This window comes from Pyxicephalus adspersus, chromosome 5 (genome assembly GCF_032062135.1).
Source record: "Pyxicephalus adspersus chromosome 5, UCB_Pads_2.0, whole genome shotgun sequence".
In the NCBI taxonomy this organism is placed as follows: domain Eukaryota; kingdom Metazoa; phylum Chordata; class Amphibia; order Anura; family Pyxicephalidae; genus Pyxicephalus; species Pyxicephalus adspersus.
Window position 1 is genome coordinate 129778458 of NC_092862.1, and position 20362 is coordinate 129798819.

Genomic DNA, 20362 nt, shown 5'->3' on the forward strand with positions numbered 1-20362 from the left:
AGTAGTCAGAATTATTTATAGGTGTATTGCTATACTTGTGCAGAGCTATGATATACAAAGTAGCATGACAGCCAGGCAACTAGCATTTTTAAGACAGGATGGCAAAACTAGACCACATATTCCTCCCATGACAGATTGCCATTAAACGTGAAGATTATGTACACCATGCTAATATAAACTCATACAATTTTTACTGCAAGGAGGCAGTTCACTCAAGCATGTTAATAATAGTCTTTGTGATAATAACTTTAATTACAGCCTCCATGCAATGTGTCAGAATGACTTGATGAGTGGGGGAGAGGAATCAGTCCAGAGAGACAAGCTATACAATAATATATAGTGAGAGCTTGTACAGCAACATTTATTTCCTAATAAATTTACTGAACATTTTGAGATTTTTAGTATAGAGAGAGTGGGTCTGATTTATTAAAGCTCTGTAGGGCTGGACAAAATTGACTATAGAAATAGACCCAGAACCTGGGTGATCCAACAAACCTAATAAGTATCTGGCTCAGGATTGAAAACATAAAAATACGTTTTTAGATATCCATTGCAGGTTTCTTGGATTGCCCAAGTTCTTCTGTAATAGAATATTTTCTCCAGTCTTGGAGAGCTTTAATGAATCAGTCCTAGTGTTTGTAATTTCACTACAGGACGAGTTTAATCAGCACATTAAAAAAAAAACACCTGCCAGTTTAAAGCAGACCTGATTGGTTGCACTTCACATCCAATAAGATGCCAAGCTGACTCTGGAGTTTACTGTGGTCCTCCCCCTAGGTAGTGTCTGCTCTAAATTATTATTATTACTAAACAGGATTTTTATAGCGCCAACATATTAAGCAGCGCTGTACATTAAATAGGGGTTGGAAATGACAGACAAATACAGACAGTGACACAGGAGGAGGAAAGGACCCTGCCCCAAAGAGCTTACAATCTATGAGGTGGGAGAATTTACACACAATAGGAGGGGAGATATGTAGTGGTGGGAAGTAGTGATGGTTTCAAAAGACAGAAGAAGATAGGTGGACAAATTTGAAAAAATGGGTTTGGAGCGCTCTTTTAAATGAGCAGAACGTAGGAGCAAGCTGAATAGGACGAGGAAGATCATTCCAGAGAGTCGGGGCAGCTCTAAGTCTTGTATCCATGCGTGTGAGGAGGTTATGAGTGGGGAAGTCATTAGTAGGTCATTGGAGTAGCGGAGAGAGAGACTGGGGGAGTATTTTTTTACCAGGTCAGAAATAACTCAGATGCATCATTGGCAGATGATAGATCCTCTTCTCTACCTAATACATATCTCTAACTAAAACTTTTTTTAGTTTTGTCTGCGGTGAAAAGAACAGTCAGGACCTCTGTTAGGTTTAATTGCTGTCTGCATCCTCAATGAAAAGATTCACATTTTCTTTGTATCCTGGTGACATTTGGCATACATTTTGAAGTGAAAAAACAATGCAAAATTTAGGTTATTACCAGGAATAGAAGGGGAATTACTGAATCATGGTGACACTGACAATAATAGAATTTCCTATTTTGAAAATCATTTCTATTACTTCCTGATGTGTCTATAAAACATTAAACAAAGGTAGCTCTGCCCAGTGGGATACGGTCGCTAAAAAAAAACTATTTTCAACTATTTTCTACTCCAAAACAGATAAAATATACTTGTTGCTTCAGATATACTTTTCAAATCCTATGTCATAACTATGTATACTGTATATGTTATGCCAGTAGGTTCTGTCACTTTTCTTTTCCATTGGAGGTCATGAAAAAGCTAGGTGTCACTTACATTGGTGCCTAAAGATGTCCTATTACAGTGAGTCTGTACACCATATTCACTGTGCATTTATTGTATAAAACATTGCACTGGGTCTGTCTGTGGTTTGACCATCAGCAGGGTGGCCTGTCCATGGCCATTAGGATAATTTGGGTTTGAAGAAATTTAGAGCAGGGGTGTCAAACTCAGCCCCGTGGGCCAAATCTGGCCCGCACTGTAATTATATTTGGCCCACGAGAAAATACCAAATGTCTACTAAAGCTGTCCCGCCAGTAGACAGTGCATGCACCGACCTTCCTGAATTGTAGATATTTTTTCAATAAATATCACTGTGCATTTGAGTATAACACCCCTGGTTTAGAGGAACAAAATTGTTTTGGATGAAATGGTCTGCAGAGAGCCCTAACCACAACCTCCTGCGAAACCTTTAAGATTAATCGGAATGTTTATAATGAATCAGATATTTATTTCACATCTAAAATGTTGTTCTGGCTGAATGGGGACAACTTCCTTTACACACCTTCCAAATTATTGTGTAAAGCCTCCCCAGAAAAGTGGAGGGTGTTATTGCTGCAAAAGGCCAACCTAATATATTTCCCCTGCCCAACAAGCTCATATATATATGCAATGGTCTGGTGTACACCAACCTTTGTCCATAAACTGATATGTATGATTTTAGTCTCTGAGTTATAACAGTATGGTAGTTTCTAGACTGTCAAAATTTCTTCCTACCTTATGCAGAATCTTTTAAATATATTATGCAAAACATTAAAGTTATCAGTCTTTTTCTATGCAAGAAAGAACCATGAGTCTCAGCACATCCAATATCTGAGTTGGGGAGAACTTTGCAGCAAGACCCAAAGGCACCCCATTATGCCAGTAAGGGGAAGCACAATCAGATGTGTGATTGATAATAGCTTTAGACCTGGTGATGTATATTAAAGTCCACATTTTATTGTGTGTCCCCACAATACACAATAATTGTATTTGTGTTTTGCCATTCATTGTGAAAAAGCACAACAAATTCAGATTTACATTATAAACAAATGCAGCTTCAATACAACACATTGAAATGCAGAAATATGAGTGATTTGTATGTTGTGCTGCATTGAATAAAAATAGTGCAGTATGGCTTTTTAGTGAATTAGGTGACACAAAGTAACATGTGCCAATGCATGTTAAATATGTATACAGTAGGTGTAAATCGGACATGAAGGAAACCAGTACTGGGGGAATGTGAAGGCTTCCATCGTTGACCTCCCTTGAAAAAAAATCTAATTCCCTGACTGTCTTTCTGATCCAATACAAGACATTGGCTTGCACAAACTCAGCTGATCGGTAGTTCTTACTGCATGTTTGATTTTTGATTTGAATCTGCAAGCTTGTGCTAAGTCAATGACCCTAATTTATGAAAGCTCTCCAAGGCTGGAGAGAATACACTTTCAGAAGTGAACTGGGTGATCCAGCAAACCTGGAATGGATCTGGTCCAGGATTCAAAACATTGGTTAGCAAATAGAAAATGTTAAAAGTCCATTCCATGTTTTCTGGATCACCTAGTTCACTTCTGAAAGTGTATTCTCTCCAGCCTTGGAGAGCTTTCATAAATCAGGGCCAATGAATTAGAAAATTCTAAAGCAGAAGACAGCCAGGCAACAAATAAAAGATGGTTAGAGATGGCAGCCCTATATTTCTTTCAGTGCAGGTTTCCTTTAAAACGTTTTTCATGTTCATCTAACAGTCTGTAAATGGAGTTCATTTATCTGGTGACATTTGATAAATACGATAGGCTGTAGCCGGAGAATCTTGGTTAGCTATAGAATCATGGTATTATATGTCACCATCTTCTGTCTATAGCTGTCTCTATAGGAATGGGGGAAGACAAATGTAGAATAGATAATGGAGGGAGAATAATATTTTTGTTGGCATGAGAAGCTTCAGAAATGATAAATCAACCATTATTTGGTCATTTGTCTTTTGCACAAGGTTAAGTTCTACATGCTTTGCTCTCTTCTATGTTCTATACCATTAAATTGAAAGGGACTATCAAATATTTTTTTTGTGTACAAACAAATCTGTAAAGGATGCAAAATATGATCATTTCTTATTTTTTGAAATACAATGATAGCTCCAAGAATTTTTGGAAAAGCATTATCCTTCCAGTATTATTATCTAAATTCAACAAAAGCATCATTCATGCACATGATAGTGTAAGATTCTAATGGTTAGCTTGCAAGTGCTCTCGAGTGTATCAACACATATTAACCATAAATGTGCTAATTTTATGGCATGCCTGGGGAAGAAGGATTAGGGGTGGCACCATCAAATCTCAATATCTACACAAAGTTTCATTCTTCTTTCCAGCTCTAGACATCTGTGTAAGGTTAGTACCTTTTGGGATAAAATACTGGCCTTATGATGCCTTTGTTATGAACAAAATTGGCTTGCACATCAACATATATGGCTTCATTCAGTTATCCTCCCTAGCGGTACATTTCTTTCCGTTTTTTATGTCTAAAAGCAGCACATTGTTTTTCATGAAAATTTATTTTTCAGTATAATAAAATAGTATGAGTATAATTAAGTTTGAAACACAAAATCATGTAAAAACAGTAAATTGAATAAATTAAAAAATCTATATATTTAAAAAATGTTTTTTAATTTTTAAATTTTTTTTTCAAAAAAATACATATTATACTCATACTATTATATATACTATAAAATAAATGTTCTTGAAAACAATGTACTGTTTTTACACATATAAATCCAATGTATTGCATTCAATACAGTTATTTTGTATTGAATGCAATACAAATGGATTTTGAATTTCCTGCCCCGCCGGCAATGTACACATGCAGGAACTCCCCCGGTGACTCATCGGTTGCAGAAGCCGGCCTGACGAAGATCTAAGATGAACGAAATTGCAGCAAAGGATGACGTGGGACGCTGGCGGATCAGGTAAGGATGTATTTACTATTACTTCCCATAGGTTTACCTACCCCAAGTGTGACTCGGGGTTACCGCTTTCAGCAACTTTTTTCTAAAACAATGTACTGCTTTTACACATATAAATCCAATGTATTGCATTCAATACAGTTATTTTGTATTGAATGCAATACAAATGGATTTTGAATTTCCTGCCCCGCCGGCAATGTACACATGCAGGAACTCCCCCGGTGACTCATCGGTTGCAGAAGCCGGCCTGATGAAGATTCAAGACGAACGAAATTGCAGCAAAGGATGACGTGGGACGCTGGCGGATCAGGTAAGGATGTATTTACTATTACTTCCCATAGGTTTACCTACCCCAAGTGTGACTCGGGGTTACCGCTTTCAGCAACTTTTTTCTACCCCGAGTCACACTCGGGGTTACCGCTGGAAGATGAAAAGAATCAGAAGACTATCTGCAGCTAAAGAGTCCAGACCTTTCTTTAAATTGGTTGTCTATGCAGTTAATAGTTTAGCGGTAATAGTTTCCCATGGGGGGGCATGGCCTAAATATGGTGGTTTGAGCATGCGGTTCAGCAGAGCTCCCAACGCTTCCTTAGAAAATTTCAGGCCTGGGCTACTAAACATCCAATTGACAAAGATGTCTTAGTTGGGCAGTGAACAGCACATAAGAAATTCAGCAATGTATTCTCCCCACAGAGTCAACAGTACTACATGCATGCTGGGGCAACATGGTGCCAATGCCCACAGCTTCAAGACAGAGTTCACCACTCTTGGGCTTATTAGAGGCATTGCTTACTACAGCTGACATAGAGAGGCAACTAAGTTGGATGCTACCCACCAAGCGGAAATACAAGAAATAAGATATAGCTGAAATTGCAGGAAAATCTGAAAATTTGGAGGTGGTAACGTCTAGTCTGGCACACAAGGTATTAAATTTGCAAATGGATAGACGCTCATTTGTGTTTCAAAGTTTATGTTTGAAAATAGGTCACAGAGGAATAATATACAGTTGCAGGGTATCCCTAGGGATTGTGGAGCAGATTACAATGTCGTTGCATGCATCTTTGACCAGCTTGTGGGAGCTGCTCCTGCCTCATGGCTTGAACTAAATAGTTCATTGTACATTGTACATTGTACATTCATTGTACACCGGGCCCACATTCTCTAAATCCTAAGAGACCTTGAGATGTTCTTTGTATAATTCATTACTATGATAATAAAGATGCTATTATGAGGGCAGCCTGGAAAAAATACATAAGTGCCTATGTTTTTCAGAGTTTTTTTTTAAGTGTCTCAAATAGCTGTGACAGTGTAAGCCAGTACAAGAAACAGTTTGTAGCATTTTTGCACTACAATGCTGAGTGGCCCGGTTCATTTTTTTTTTGTAATTCTGATACTATACTGTTAACAAAGGAGACAGCAGACTGTCTAATTTGTGCACTACGGACAGCATGGTGGCTCAGGGGTTAGTATTTTTGTCATTGCAGCGCTGGGTCACAGGTTCGAATCTCGACCAGGACACTATCTGCATGGAGTTTGCAGGTTCTCCCTGTGTCTACGTGGGTTTCCCCCCACATCCAAAAACATGCAGTGAGGTTAATTGGCCTTCCCCCAAAATTGTCCTTAGACTGTGGTAATGACATATGACTATAGTAGGGACATTAAATTGTGAGTCCCTTTGAGGAAAAGTTAGTGACATGACTATGGACTTTGCACTGCGTAATATGATGGCGCTACATAAATACTGTAAAATAATAATAATACCCATTTTTTACCCTACTCAGGCCATCACTCATGTGGCGATTTGGGACACAGGGATTTTAAATTGTCCTTTTTTTTAACTTGGCCATATCCACATCCCTCATCCTCCTACTGCTTATCCCATGGACTACTTCACCCATCTCCTTGCTTTTGAGCCTTTCCCTTCTTCTCACCTATTCTCCCTATTCTATCATCTTTTTTCCCCCACCTCCTCCCTCTCATCCCCCTTTCCTCACTTAACTGCCCTTTGACCCCTTACCTTACCTTCCTTTCCCTTTCTTACCCTAATTTACCCCTTCTCTATCACTTTTGTTATATTACTAGCTTAGAAGAAAGGTTGAACCAGTTCAAGTATTAGCTCTATGAGCACTATTTTGTAAAATGGGCCAGATTTATTAAAGATTTCCAAGACTGAAGAAGACTCTCAAAAGAGAACCTGGGTAAGCCAACAAACCTGAAATGTATCTGATTCAAGATTGAAACCATTTGCCAACTAATAGCAAATGATTTTTAAGACATCTATGCCACGATTTTTGGATCACCCCGGTTCTCCCATGAGAGTCTATCTTCTCCAGTCTTCGATTACTCAGACTCATTGTGTGTTCATTGGAGCACATTGAACTTGCCATACAATTTCTAGCAATCATCACACTGCCATATTACAGTGAGAAAATGAAAAAATGGTAACATGAGCAGGTACATATTAGTTGACATTGTATTTGAAACAAAATAGGGTCGTACACCTATGCAAGAAATAGGACACAAGTAGGGGGAAAATAGAGAAGGTAGAGGAGGTAGGGAAGGTCTTGTGAATACCAATTACCTGTAAGCCAAACAGCAGTATTCAATGCCATTTGTCTTCTGCAAAAGCAAATAAACTCTTAGGGGGCAAAAAATGGAGCCAAAAACCAGATCATTAAATATAATATTGGCTATATATAAATTATTTTAAATATTTGGTAGAATTTAGAGCATGACGTAGATAAACGGTTTGAGGTTTGGAAAGTATTAAAAGGCATTGAAACTAAAAGTCAGTGGGGCATTGATATAAAGCAATGAATCGGATGTCCGGAGAACATTCTTTGGTGAAGAATCTTCCAGTTCCATGTGTTTTCAATAGCAGTGACTAACTCTCCATCAGAGAATCTTTTAGTGAATGTCAGATTTACTGCTTTATAAATAGACCCCAATGCATAAATTTATTTTTTATTTTAGATTAGTAGGTAAGGAGCTCTTTGGTTTTTAGTATTTGCATTCCACTAGGGAAATACTTTTCTGTATTGAAGATGAACAGGAAAGAAGAAATCTTTACAAAGTGAGGGAAAACATCTCTTGCCACTAGACCAGGAATCCCTATGTAAAGATTTAGCATCATCCTGCTCTAGTGAAGTATAAAACATTGTATTTCCCATTACTTTCTGTCTCAGTAACAGTGCTTACCAGGACCAAAGCAAGAACACAGGAAAATCACATTAACAGATCCACCATTAAAACCTGCATGCCAACTGGAAGTTATCACATCAGGTAAAGTACAGTATGCATCTTACAACATATTGTTCAATAAAAGCTCTTCATGTTTATTTTCACCATATGTATACCTTGCTTTTTATAGACTACTATGTAAAGTTATACACAAACCGTCATGTGAGAACCATGTGAGTAATCCAGCAAACTTGAATGATTTGTTTAAAAATCTTTTCCTTTTAAGTAAATATTTTTATTCCTAAACCAAATCCATTCCAGGGTTGCTGGATCACCCAGGTTCACCCATCACCCATGTTAGTCTATCTTCTCTAGCCAAACTGTCCATACTATAGGATCATGTCTACTGCCCATAATGAAATTCTGGGAGCATTATATATAAAAAATGTTAGTCAATTCATGGGTATCAGCAGCCCTTACATAAATTTCACATATGTTTTACTGTACATAAGGTTCTGTGCACTCTATAGGATGTAAATGTATCTCTTGTTAGTAAGTTCTTTTAATGTTCCAGATATCCTTCATACTTACATATTGGTGTTTGCAGTTGAGGTCAGCCAGTCTGCTGCCAGCCCAACCATGTCCAGACCAGTGGAAAGTTGGTTAAAATATCTTGGATGTCCTAAGAAACAAGAAGGATATTATTATTTAAAAGTGCATATTAGTGTTACATAGTATTTATATAGCGCCAACATATCACGCAGCGCTGTACAAAGTCCATAGTCATGTCACTAGCTGTCCTTCAAAGGAACTCACAATCTAATGTCCTGACCAGACTCATATGTCTTTAATACAGTTTGAGGTCAATTTTGGGTGGAACCTGGAGTACTTGGGGGAAACCCACCCAAACACGGGGAGAACCTGCAAACTCCATGCAGATAGTGTCCTGACCAAGATTCAAACCAGGGAACCAGCGCTGCAGAGGCCAGAGAGCTAATCCCTGAGCCACTGTGCTGCTCATATGTATATGTTTTTGTAAAGTGTTGAATACAAGGTTCTATAATAGCAGGTGTTATTATTTCTAGTAATGTGTAGCAAGAAATAAATGCTCTTAAATGGGAACTCCAGTTAAAGAGCTAAATAAAGTCAAAATACGTGAATTGGTTTACAGGTAACCTTGAAGACAGCACAGCCACCTTCCTTTTGATTACAATGCAAATAGGCCATAATGTCTGCTCTTGGACCAACCACCACAACCAATAGGTCAATGAGGAAGCAAAGGAACTCTAACCAAACAATCACTATTCTTCTTTCTGCCTGTAAGCGTGGAGTGTTAGAAAGACAGCACAGTACAACGCTGCAGAGTCCTATTGCCCCCCGTCTCTCTTGTGCAGGAGATATTATGACCCATGATAGATTTAGGCATCACACGGGAGCATTATCACAGCTTTCGGATTTCAGGAAGTTTTGCAAAGCTTCCTGATGGCTTTTGCCACCAGGAAAAAATTCAATGATTATTGATGAGGTCACAAAACAGGAAAGAAAAAATATTAGCAGCTTCCTAAAAACTCAGCTTTAAGAGTGCAAAAAAAAGATGTAGGTTTAGGAGGCTGTCCAGAGCACATTCTCAAAACTCACTTTTAGGAAGCAAGGGAAGTGGTAATATGTAGTTTATGCAGACATTATAACTACTATAAACTTCATCCAGCACTATCAGTTATCAATAAATAGAGAAATATGAAAAGATACTGAGAATTCCGCACAGCATGCAGAAAACGTGGAGCAATACTGTGATGTGTTTATATAAAAAAAAATAAACTATGTCTATAAGAAATAGAAGGATGCAATGTTTGCTCATAGCTAAATATTGTCAGCCTGTCCCTTCCATGGACAGGAACTAAAACATAAGATTACATATTTAATGTATTTTATGTATGCAAACAAAGGTAAAGATGAGCACTAGGGATGAACCTCTGACATTCTGGTGAAAATTTCCTCAAACTTCCGATGGGTCAGCGAAATTTTGTCAAACTGATTTCGCTGACCCATTGGAAGATTGACGAAATCATTGCAGGAGGAGTACCGCAGCTGCATTCATAAATGCAGCTGTGGGAATCCTTCTGTGCACAATACATGGATTCCTACAGAAGGATTCCTACAGCTGCATTCATGAATGCAGCCGCGGTACTCCTCCTGTAATGATTTCCTCGATCTTCAGATGAATGCAGCCGCGGTACTCCTCCTGTAATGATTTCCTCGATCTTCCGATGAATGCAGCCGCGGTACTCCTCCTGTAATGATTTCCTCGATCTTCCGATGAATGCAGCCTCGGTACTCCTCCTGTCAGGTTGAGTCCGGCGGCTGTGCTCATCAATGAATGCAGCCGTGGGATTCATCACAGGATGATTCCCACAGCTGCATTCATTCATTGATGAGCACAGCCGCGGGACTCCTGTGTTCTTGGATAGAGAATCTTTATCCAAGAACACATACTACAGGCCTGCAAGAGCAATCAGGGGAGTGGAGCTGTCAGCTCCCCTAATTTCTCTTGCAGGTCCCAAAAAATGGCCGATTCGCAGTGCGATCGAATTTTAAAATTTTGCTCACTCATCCCTAATGGACACAGCGGAAGGTTGCTGCACCAACTGAGACTGCATATAGACATACAATAAAAATTGAAAGATTGATATATCAGGTCTCTGAAATTTAGAGAGCTCATCATTATGAATAGAAGGATCTAATGAGGAAATATTAATCCAGTCATAATAATTATAATGTCAACGCATCCTAAAATCTGGAAAGTCATCCTGTTGTTGTACAAATGTAGCATGTTGGCTCTCATCCCCAGAGACCAGATTCAGCTGTTTTCTTTATATAGTTTATAGGTGTCCTATTTTTTACTTGTTCAGCATGAACAGTATAGAAAGGCACACATGTGGCCCCTGACAAGCTGGTCACAGACAGCCTTTGTACCATTACATATAATAATATTATATACAGATCTTGTTATAGGCCCTGAAGTTTGGTGGCCATTTTCTTATAGTAGGTGCATTCTACTATTATGAAAAATATTCATTGTCATTGAAAGCAAGCACTGCAGGTGATTGCTAAAAAAATATAGCCTGATCACTTATCAAGGTGAATTGTCACCTTGTAAGGTATAATTTGCTTAGCTTAGTGAATGTAGTGATAGTCCACTTTGCAAAAAAATCCCATTTATGTGAAAATAAATCCAGGTTAAATCAAGGCTCAGATGCAGGATTTTTCCTTGCACATGACCCAATTGTGTTGTAGACCAAAAATGCTTCAGTGAACAGCTTTTCTGTTTATTTTCTAGTTATATTCAAAAAAGTATTGAAGATTGTTTACAATTATTATGAAATGGAAAAATTAATATGCAAAGAAAAATGTTCCCTTATCATCAATGAATCTGTGACTTATCTGCATGTTAAAAGGAATCCACAGCAATGATGGACAGATAAGTAGATTACATAAAGCCATGTGATAGAAATATGTTCTTACAGAATCTCTATGTCTTGCTAACTGACCTGAATGCATTGTTTGATTGTGTATTTATATGGCGAGTGTGGTTTAATGTTACTAAATGTAAAGTTTTGCAGTTTGTGTCTAAAGCATGCATGTGTCATTTATTGTGGGGGGTACAGCTGGGTATTTTGGTAGATCATACTAGATTTACCAACAGCATACATTGCACATTTGCAGCTTCTTGAAAACTAAAGATACTTTTTCATTTGAAAAAGACCCAAGAAAGTTTATATTTGGGTAACATTTTACAAAAATTTTGTTATGGAACTAAAGAGAGTGCAACCAAATCAATACGATGCATACAACAGCTACCAAAAAAGTGAACAGACTTTTCTTGGGAAGAGCCAATTAAAGACCTATCACTATAATTTTACTTTACCTAAAAGGGTAAACAACCCTTTTTGTAAGGTAAAAATTATCTTCTTAAGGTTGAAGCACCTCCCTCTATGTCTTAATCGCTGCAGGGATAAAGACAGAATGGGAGCGCAGAGCCTCTTGGAATACTCAAGTAACACAACCAAGGAGGCTTCTGACTGCTTCTTCTGCACATGTCTAATCTCAGGCATGCACAGATGGAGCTTTTTCTTCAATGGAGAAAAAAATGCAGATCTCACGCATGCTCCGTGAGATTGGCACTCTTTTTTTCCGCCATTTACAGCAGGCTACATCACCCAATCTCGTGCCTGTGCAGTGCAAGATCGGGTGACGTAGGCAGAAGCAGGAAGATGAATAAAGAAGATGGCAGCGCCAGGTGCTTCCTTTGCACTGGGATGAAGGACGATTACCGGATGGTGCAGGACCCAATCTAAGAAACCTCTGTAGGGATCGAGGGATCTGCGGAAGTAAGGGTTAATACGATTTTTGGGTAAATTTTGCTTTAAGGCTTTGTATGAAAGTAGGATTTTTGACACTGGAAACAATCTTTTGTGGGCGTTTCCAGTAACAGATGAATAAACAAGCGCCGTACAGACAGTACTCATTTTGTTTTATGGAGTGGGGATTGGGGAGGACAAGGAAGCAGCACCCTGTTGTACATAGCCATCTTTCCCAGTCGTCATTCATAGATCCGCTACTTCAGATTAAAGAGCGACATCGGGCAAGGTTTGTACACATGTCAGATTCACGCCCAAGATGTTTAATACCGTTCGTCTTGGCCGACGATTATCTGATATGTGTACGTAGCCTAACAGGAAATAAAAACATAAATGGTCCATATAGAGTACTTAAGCTACGTACACACTTCCAATTATTATCGTCGGAAAACGAACGACGAACGTTCCTGCACGATATCTACGAACGATCGTATAGCACCGATCCTGCACATAGAGGTAACGACACGATCGTTCGTAGATATTGTACACACAATAGATACGATCGTTTAAGCGATAGAGGAACTATGTGCACGACAGGAAAGTGAACGGACGTTCGTTCATCACGCATGCTCTGAACATGGACGATCAACGAACGACCATACACACGAACGATGTTAAACGATCGTCGTCCAATCCGATCCGCCGGTCCGGTCGTTCGTTTCCACCGAGTTTCCTCGTTCGTCGGCGTCGTTGGTTACTTTTTTACGAACGATTTTTTGCCCAATCGATCGTTCGTCGTTCTATTGGAACGATAAAAATTGGAAGTGTGTACGCACCTTTAGTATAGTTGCTGACTTTGAGGTCATTGCATATAAGGAGGGACACTTTTTGCACTGAAGATAAAGAGCTTTGAAAATGTTCAATATACTTCCACAAGAACTAGTTCTAACTAATGTACTTTTAGGCAGTATGTCAAAAGCTGATGAGTTCCAGAGTGCAAAAGATTTTGTAAGCCGTCCAAGCCACGTCCCAATGGTTGGTGCTCATGTACTGCAATAACTTTTTGTACATACGCAGACAGATTATCATATAATTGCACAGTTCTATTTATGGTTAAGTTTAAAAACAATGCAAAGCCTTAATGTTTTACAGCCAACATTTATGTTTTATGGATGAAAAAAACTACAAATAACTCTTTAGCTTAAAATAGGATTTTCAGGAAGAAGCGTACAGTCGTGTATTTTGTACAAACAGAACAGCTTCCGCCTGTTCACAGTACTGAAACCCCCAGGCAAATGATAAGATATCACTCTGGGACTCTTTCATAATGAGCCATTTAAATTCACAGCTTTTAATTGCCTCCAGTGTGTTCGCTAACTGGAAGTCAAATCACAGAGAAGAGATTCTTTCCGGATTCAACGGGCCTGGAAATTTGCCATCATCCATCATTTGCATGGCATTAATGTTGATTCTTAACTCTGTTTATTTAGAATAACAATAGACCATTTATAATCTGCTTTCGTGTAGGAAGTGGCTGGGTTTTACCAAGTAGTTGACATGTCCAAGACATCGGCAAGTTATGATATCTCTCTATCCTATTTTCTTTTCATTCTACCCATTGTGCATAATTATTCATTTATTCATATTTATAACGTTGATAAGCTTGCTACAATCCTGAATAATGATACACAGGAACTGAAGTTTGCCATCATGAAGTTTATTATGTACTTCTTAGAGCTTCTGTAAAATGGAGTTGCTTTAACATTCTGGCTTTAGAACTTAAAGTCAGCAATGCTCTAACTCATGCATTCAAAAGCAAATAACAGCTAAAGGCTTTGTTTGACCTGATCTGCCTTAAAGGCAAACAAATGCCATGAGGACATGTTGTGACCCAAGAAATTCAATGCAAAACAGGTCAAAGAAACCTCAGTACTGTCATCTAAACAGCACTATTGAGATAAATGAGAATTTGCTGGCCTGCCATTGAGGTGTGTTTCAAATGCATGTAAAAGTAGGAACAAAAATGCCCTTATTGTGCCCAGTGTATTAGTATTTGTGTTAGTTTCTTATTTGTACTTGAAATTTATCTGTAGAATGTAAGCTGACTGAAGCCAGGGTCCCCTGAAAAGTGCAAAATCTTTAAATAGCTCCATATAAACCTGTCTACAGCTGTCATTATTGGATTGATATTTGGAAGGGAAGATGTTTAGCAGGTGAGAGTCCAATGAGAGAGTCAGGCCTGGAGTGAGCGAGAAAGAGGAGCATAGGGCGAGGAAGACCGGCATGACTAGGCAAACAGGGAGCAGGCTAGTAAAAGGGTAATTATTTAGTTTTGGAAGTTAGAGAGAGGTGGGGTTGGGGGGGGGGCAGAGCTGAAGGCAGGGTCAAGTTGTTAAAAGGTCAGGACCAGTAAGTGGGCGGCCATTACCTTAGAGAGGAGCGAGAAGAAAGGCTTCCCTCTCAACCTCCCCCTCCTTTTGTGATTGTTGGATTGGGTTTAAGGTTTTGTTAGACTGGTATAAAAAGAGTAAAGCTACGTACACACTTCCAATGGTTCTCGCCCAATAATTGGCGCAGGGTCGATATCAGGTGAGAATCTTAAGTGTAGACAGCACACGTCATTCATCGTCCGAATGACCATCCTGGCGGATCCACGGAGGATGAACAACGAACGATTGTAATGCAAGTGAAGAGGGAGAGCGCACAGCGGGGTGCCGTTCCGTCACTCTCCCCCCTGCATAGAGCAGAACGGTGCTGTACATACAGCATCGTTCATGCATCTTGGAGTGCTTAGTCCTTGGAAAGGATCGTGAAAGAACCTTTCCAACGACTATAATTGCAAGTGTCTATGGGGCTTAAGTGGTTGAGGCCCTTGGGGGTTACTGTTTTTTTGGTGAAATGTTGTGGTGGTTTGGGGACAATGTTTGGTGTGGCATCCCCATTGCTTTGGTGCAATGATGGTTCAGTAATATTTTGTGGTTAAAGAAAGGTTATCAAGCTGGGACGTTTGGTGGCTGGGAGCAATAGTATATATACCTTTATTCTCATGAAGCAAACCACCTGTGTAATTGGGTGCCTACGAGGACCAGCAACCTGTAAGGCTTAATGTTAAATTGTTTTAATAATGTTATTAATTAGTAACTAATGCTTAATATGGTAAAATGGTAATTTTAAATTTATTTTTGTTATTTATTTTACATTATGGCTTATTTTAAGTTTTGTTAAAATGGTATATATATTTGAATAATATTTAAACTGCTGTAATAAACTGCCTTCGGGCCATTAACCAAATTTTTTGATGTGGTTATTTATAAGGGTATTGGGGAGGGTTGGTATTGGTTTGGTGGGTTATGGGATTGGTGTTTGAAAACGCTGCTGGATATGTTTTGGTGCAGTCATGCCCCTCTTCTCCTCTCTTTTCTCTTCTTCCGAGAAAGTCCAATGAAAGTGCCCCCCTTCTGCGAGATAGACATAAGTCCAATGAGAGTGCTGCTCTTCTTTGAGAAACACAGAGGGGTGATTTACTATAGGAATTTAGGCTGTTCACTTACCAAGGAGTATTATCACCTTGCAGGGGATAATTATTTTAGCTTAGTGAATGCGGTTATAGTACACTTTGCAATAAATCAAGGAAATCTAAAAAAACATGATTTACCTTGCAGATGTTTGCCTGATGTCAGCAGAGCTTTATCTCATTTACTAAGCTAAGTGAAATATCCCTTGCAAGAGGGAAATTTGCTTTTCTTTATTGAGAGAGATGGAGAGTCCAATGGGACTGATATATCAAAGCTCTCCAAGACTGCAGTGGATACACTTTTATCAGTGAACTTTGGTGTTACAAAAAAACTGGAATTATTCTGGATTGAAAACAGTTGCTAACAAGTAGCAAGTTACTTTGAAATCCATTCCAGAAATTTAGCTATGAGAAATCCATTCCAGGCTTGCTGGGTCACCCAGGTTCACTGAAGAAAGTGTATCCTCTCCAGCCTTGGAGAGTTTAATAATTTAGGCCCTATGAGAGTAATCCTGTCTTGTGAAAGAGACACATAGCCCAGTGAGATGGCCCCTTATCTGCTAGAGAGACTAGTCCAATGAGCGTGCCCCTATCCGAAAAGTGATGGTCTGAAAAAGACAGGTTAGCAAGACTGTGCCTAGGCCTTTGTCAATAGAGACAGGCCAAACTTGCTTCCATAGTGTCCATACTTTGCTGTCTGGATCAGATAGGTGATCCTTTCCTAATTACAAAGGTGCCATCACTTTTAGAAATCTGGTTAAAACCTTTATAATTCCATATTTAAAAAAGTGGGACATGTTTTGATTGCTGGCAACCAGGCTTCTGAATGTGGAAAATATAGGCACCATTATACTGCAATGATTATCAGGAGCTCCTTTCAATTGAATGGACAGGTTTTCAACCTGGCAAACAAGGTGTGCAAAATAACCCTAATGAGCCCTATCAGCCACTATACCACTTTCCACTTTTAAAGTGGTGAACATTAATTGGTGATCAATAAAGTGGCGATCTGGCTCATTGCTTGCTTCATACACAAATATCATGCAGCAGCCAGACTCATCCATCCTTCCCACCGGTCCTCTTCCGCTGCATCTCTTTGCAGTTCTCTACATTGGCTTCCATTTCACCTTAGACTCAAATTCAAGCTCCTGTGCTTTGCCTTCAAATCCCTACACAGTTTTTGTCCCACTTACATTTCTGACCTCATAAAAAATACTCCCCCAGCCGCTCTCTCCGCTCCTCCAATGACCTTCTAATGACTTCCTCATTCATAACCTCATCACACGCACAGGTCCAAGACTTTTCTAGAGCTGCCCCAACTCTCTGGAATGGTCTTCCTCGTCCTATTCGGCCTGCTCCTACTTTCTGCTCATTTAAAAGAGCACTCAAAACCCATTTTTTCAAACTTGCCTACCCGGCTTCTTCTGTCATTTGAAACCACCACTACTTCCCACCAATACATATCTCCCCTCCTATTGTGTGTTAATTCCTCCACCTACTAGATTGTAAGCTCTTCAGGGCAGGGTCCACTCCTCCAGTGTCACTCTCTGTATTAGTCTGTCATTTGCAACCCCTATTTAATGTACAGGGCTGCGTAATATGTTGGCGCTATATAAATCCTGTTTAATATAAAATAATATTAATAATAATGTTTTGTATGGTTTAGAAAAATCACAAAATCACAGCAGGATAAAGTTGAGAGGTAATATAAAAAAAATTGCATATATATATAATTTTTATTTTTTTACAGAAATGGAGTTTACTTCAAGCAACAAACATATCTGAGGTTAGTAAATGTCTGGAGCTGTTTAGTGCAAGGCAGAAGCAAGATGGAATCAGAATGAACATCAGGTCTATTATTTGCCAAGCTGACACTTCTCTCTTATCACGTCTCCGCACATGTGGGGGAACTGAGCTTTCAACAGAGATGCAATTTTCTCTGCCATTTAACAGAACTACGCGGGGTGGGCTCTATCCCTACATGAAAGAGGAGCTGAGGATTCTGCAGTTACAAATTTGCAAATTGTACATTCCCTTAAAGCTTCCCAGTTGCTGTGGATAGAAATGCAAAGTTATTAGTACCTAGGGAAAAAATCCAGATTTTTTTGCTTCACTTAGGATTTGTAGATACATTTTTTCCTGTATTTTTTAAAGGATCAGAAATAATGTTTATTTCCCAAAAAAGCATTATCACAAAGAAAACAAAATTACTGGAGTTCTAGATAGAAGCAAGAATGTAAATGTTACTGTATAGCAATTTTTTTTTTTCTTCGAAAAGGAAACCTGTGTTAAATTAGGTATGGGAGTTGCCATTGTTGTTATCCTTCTAAAATTGCTGTACTTTATGGTAAAGTTGGTGGCTTCCTGACCTGACTATCACACCTACTGTGACTTCTGAAAATATATTATATTAATTTATTGATTATTAAAAAAAAAATTAGCATAATATAATTAAAATATATTAGATATAATTTAAATTGTGTTTTGGATTTTATGTAATGGATTTAACATTGAAAAGTTAGTAAGTGCATATGTATTTATCAACTTAGTTCTGAAACCTCTATATAAGGTTTTGACCAAATAATTATGTTCAAAAGTCATATATTAGTTAAGAAGGCTCCATCTGTGCCACACGAAGGAGAACTGCAAACAGTTCAGAGTCATAGTTCAGGGAAGTAAAGATTATTATTATTATTATTACACAGTATTTATATAGCGCCATCATATTACACAGCGCGGTACAAAGTCCATAGTCCCTCAAAGGAGCTGACAATCTAATTATCGAGGTTGAATTATAAAAATATAGCAAACCTTGAATATCCCATAGAAAATCAATATATACATTATAAAAATAAATTGAAAGAATTTGGCACTACTTCAAACCTGACAGGCGAACTGCCCCCCAAAACAGGCAAGAACACCTAGAATAAAACTAAAGAAGCTGCCAAGATCCACAGCTGAAAACAGAGAATTAGTCCATGTGATCACTTAGAGTGGAACTAAACTTGAAAAGATCTGAATTTATTTGCATGTACCCTACCTTTCAAGCTAATACTTAGCAGGGAATATATATGAAAAAGATTCGGTCATTGAATTGATTATCTTCCTGTAAGGTTTAAACAATAAGTAAATTCAGATCCCCTTAAGACTGAATTCCCTTTTAGATGAAAATGAAGTTTAGATATCTCAGGGTCATCTTCTGAACCAAAACCATGTGATATCTATAGTTTTGGTCAGTTACAATTTTTCAAACTCAAATCCAAGATTGTTCCCTCTTTACAGTCGAATCCTAACATACAATTTTTTCTATATCACAAAACTGAGAAAATCTTAACAAATGTTATAGATGTAAACAATATTCCCAAAAGTGAAAGCTTTAATATTTTAATGGAATAATTCTCATATCACAATAAAGCCCTTCAATAAGTATTGTTAAAATGAATAATATGATGTATGAGGATATGGGTTTACAGATTTCACAAAGTTAGGAATGGTATAAGGATATTCCTGGGCCAACAATAAAGAATTATTAAACACATCGTTATAAAATAATCTATGAAGGTTGATAGATTCTCAAGAAGGAATTATTATTAGGATCCCTATAACTTCCTACTAGTTCCACATCCAAGCCCTCCTACATTCTAAGAGTCCGAAGAAGCACAAGAACCTAAAGCCTGGTAAACCTGGTAAACACGTTATATAAGGAATTGGCTTTGAGAATGCGAGTATACTGGTAGATACGATTCTTACATTTCAAGCCATTGGCTTGCCCTTATGAACTCAAGGGTAATCCATCTACTCCAAATGCTGGAAGGAACAGAAGAACAGAGGAACCAGAATCTACTATTTTGGCATCAGTTGAAACTAAAGCTCTGTATTGTTCCATACCCAATCAAAAAGGATTGGAAGTGATCAAGTCATTTCTTTTGGAGGAGGACCAAGGTTCTTGTCCTTCCAAAGGTTTTATTCTTACTCTTCTATAATTAATCCTAACCCATAATTCATTTGCATTGAATAATATTTTTACACATTCAGGGTGTGTCAATGGGGACAATCATCATAACAGACGATACCCTTTCCACTATAGTACACAGGAAAGAAACGGATACACCCTACCTGTTTTTTTTAAAGACAAAAAATATATTCTATACAGCAGTATATATACAGCAAATACACCAGAGTGAAGCAGAACTGTTCTAGCAAAGAGGTTTTTCAAACACATTTTTTAAAAGAGCTTATCAATGTGCTAGTAAGAAGAATAGGGATCTCCTCTTATTTTTGCATTATAAGAGAAGTTAAAAACAACCTTCTACCAAGACAATTACCATGTACATAGGCAATCATCAAGTAAAGGATATTATTATTTTGTGAGATTGTGTTTAGGAGATCAAGGTCAATTAAACAGTGACCAGCATCTTTATTAAAGGGAACTTAGAGATGATTCTTACATTTGGAGAAGTACCTTCAAGTGTGGACACTGCTTTCAGTGCACTTGGATATATGATGGTTGATACCATTCAACCTTTCATTCACAAAACATTTGACCACATGTATTTGATATAAAGAATGGTGTTCTTAGCTTTATT

At 38.3% G+C, this 20362-nt stretch overlaps 1 protein-coding gene across 1 annotated transcript in view; it reads right to left on the reverse strand.

The window, feature by feature from the left end:
• Window positions 1-20362, reverse strand: part of GAD2 (glutamate decarboxylase 2) — a 70618-nt gene that overhangs the window by 39362 nt on the left and 10894 nt on the right. The window contains exon 5 of the mRNA XM_072412707.1: window positions 8496-8586. Within this exon, the coding sequence (XP_072268808.1) occupies window positions 8496-8586 (91 nt within the window). The remainder of the gene's footprint in view (window positions 1-8495; window positions 8587-20362) is intronic.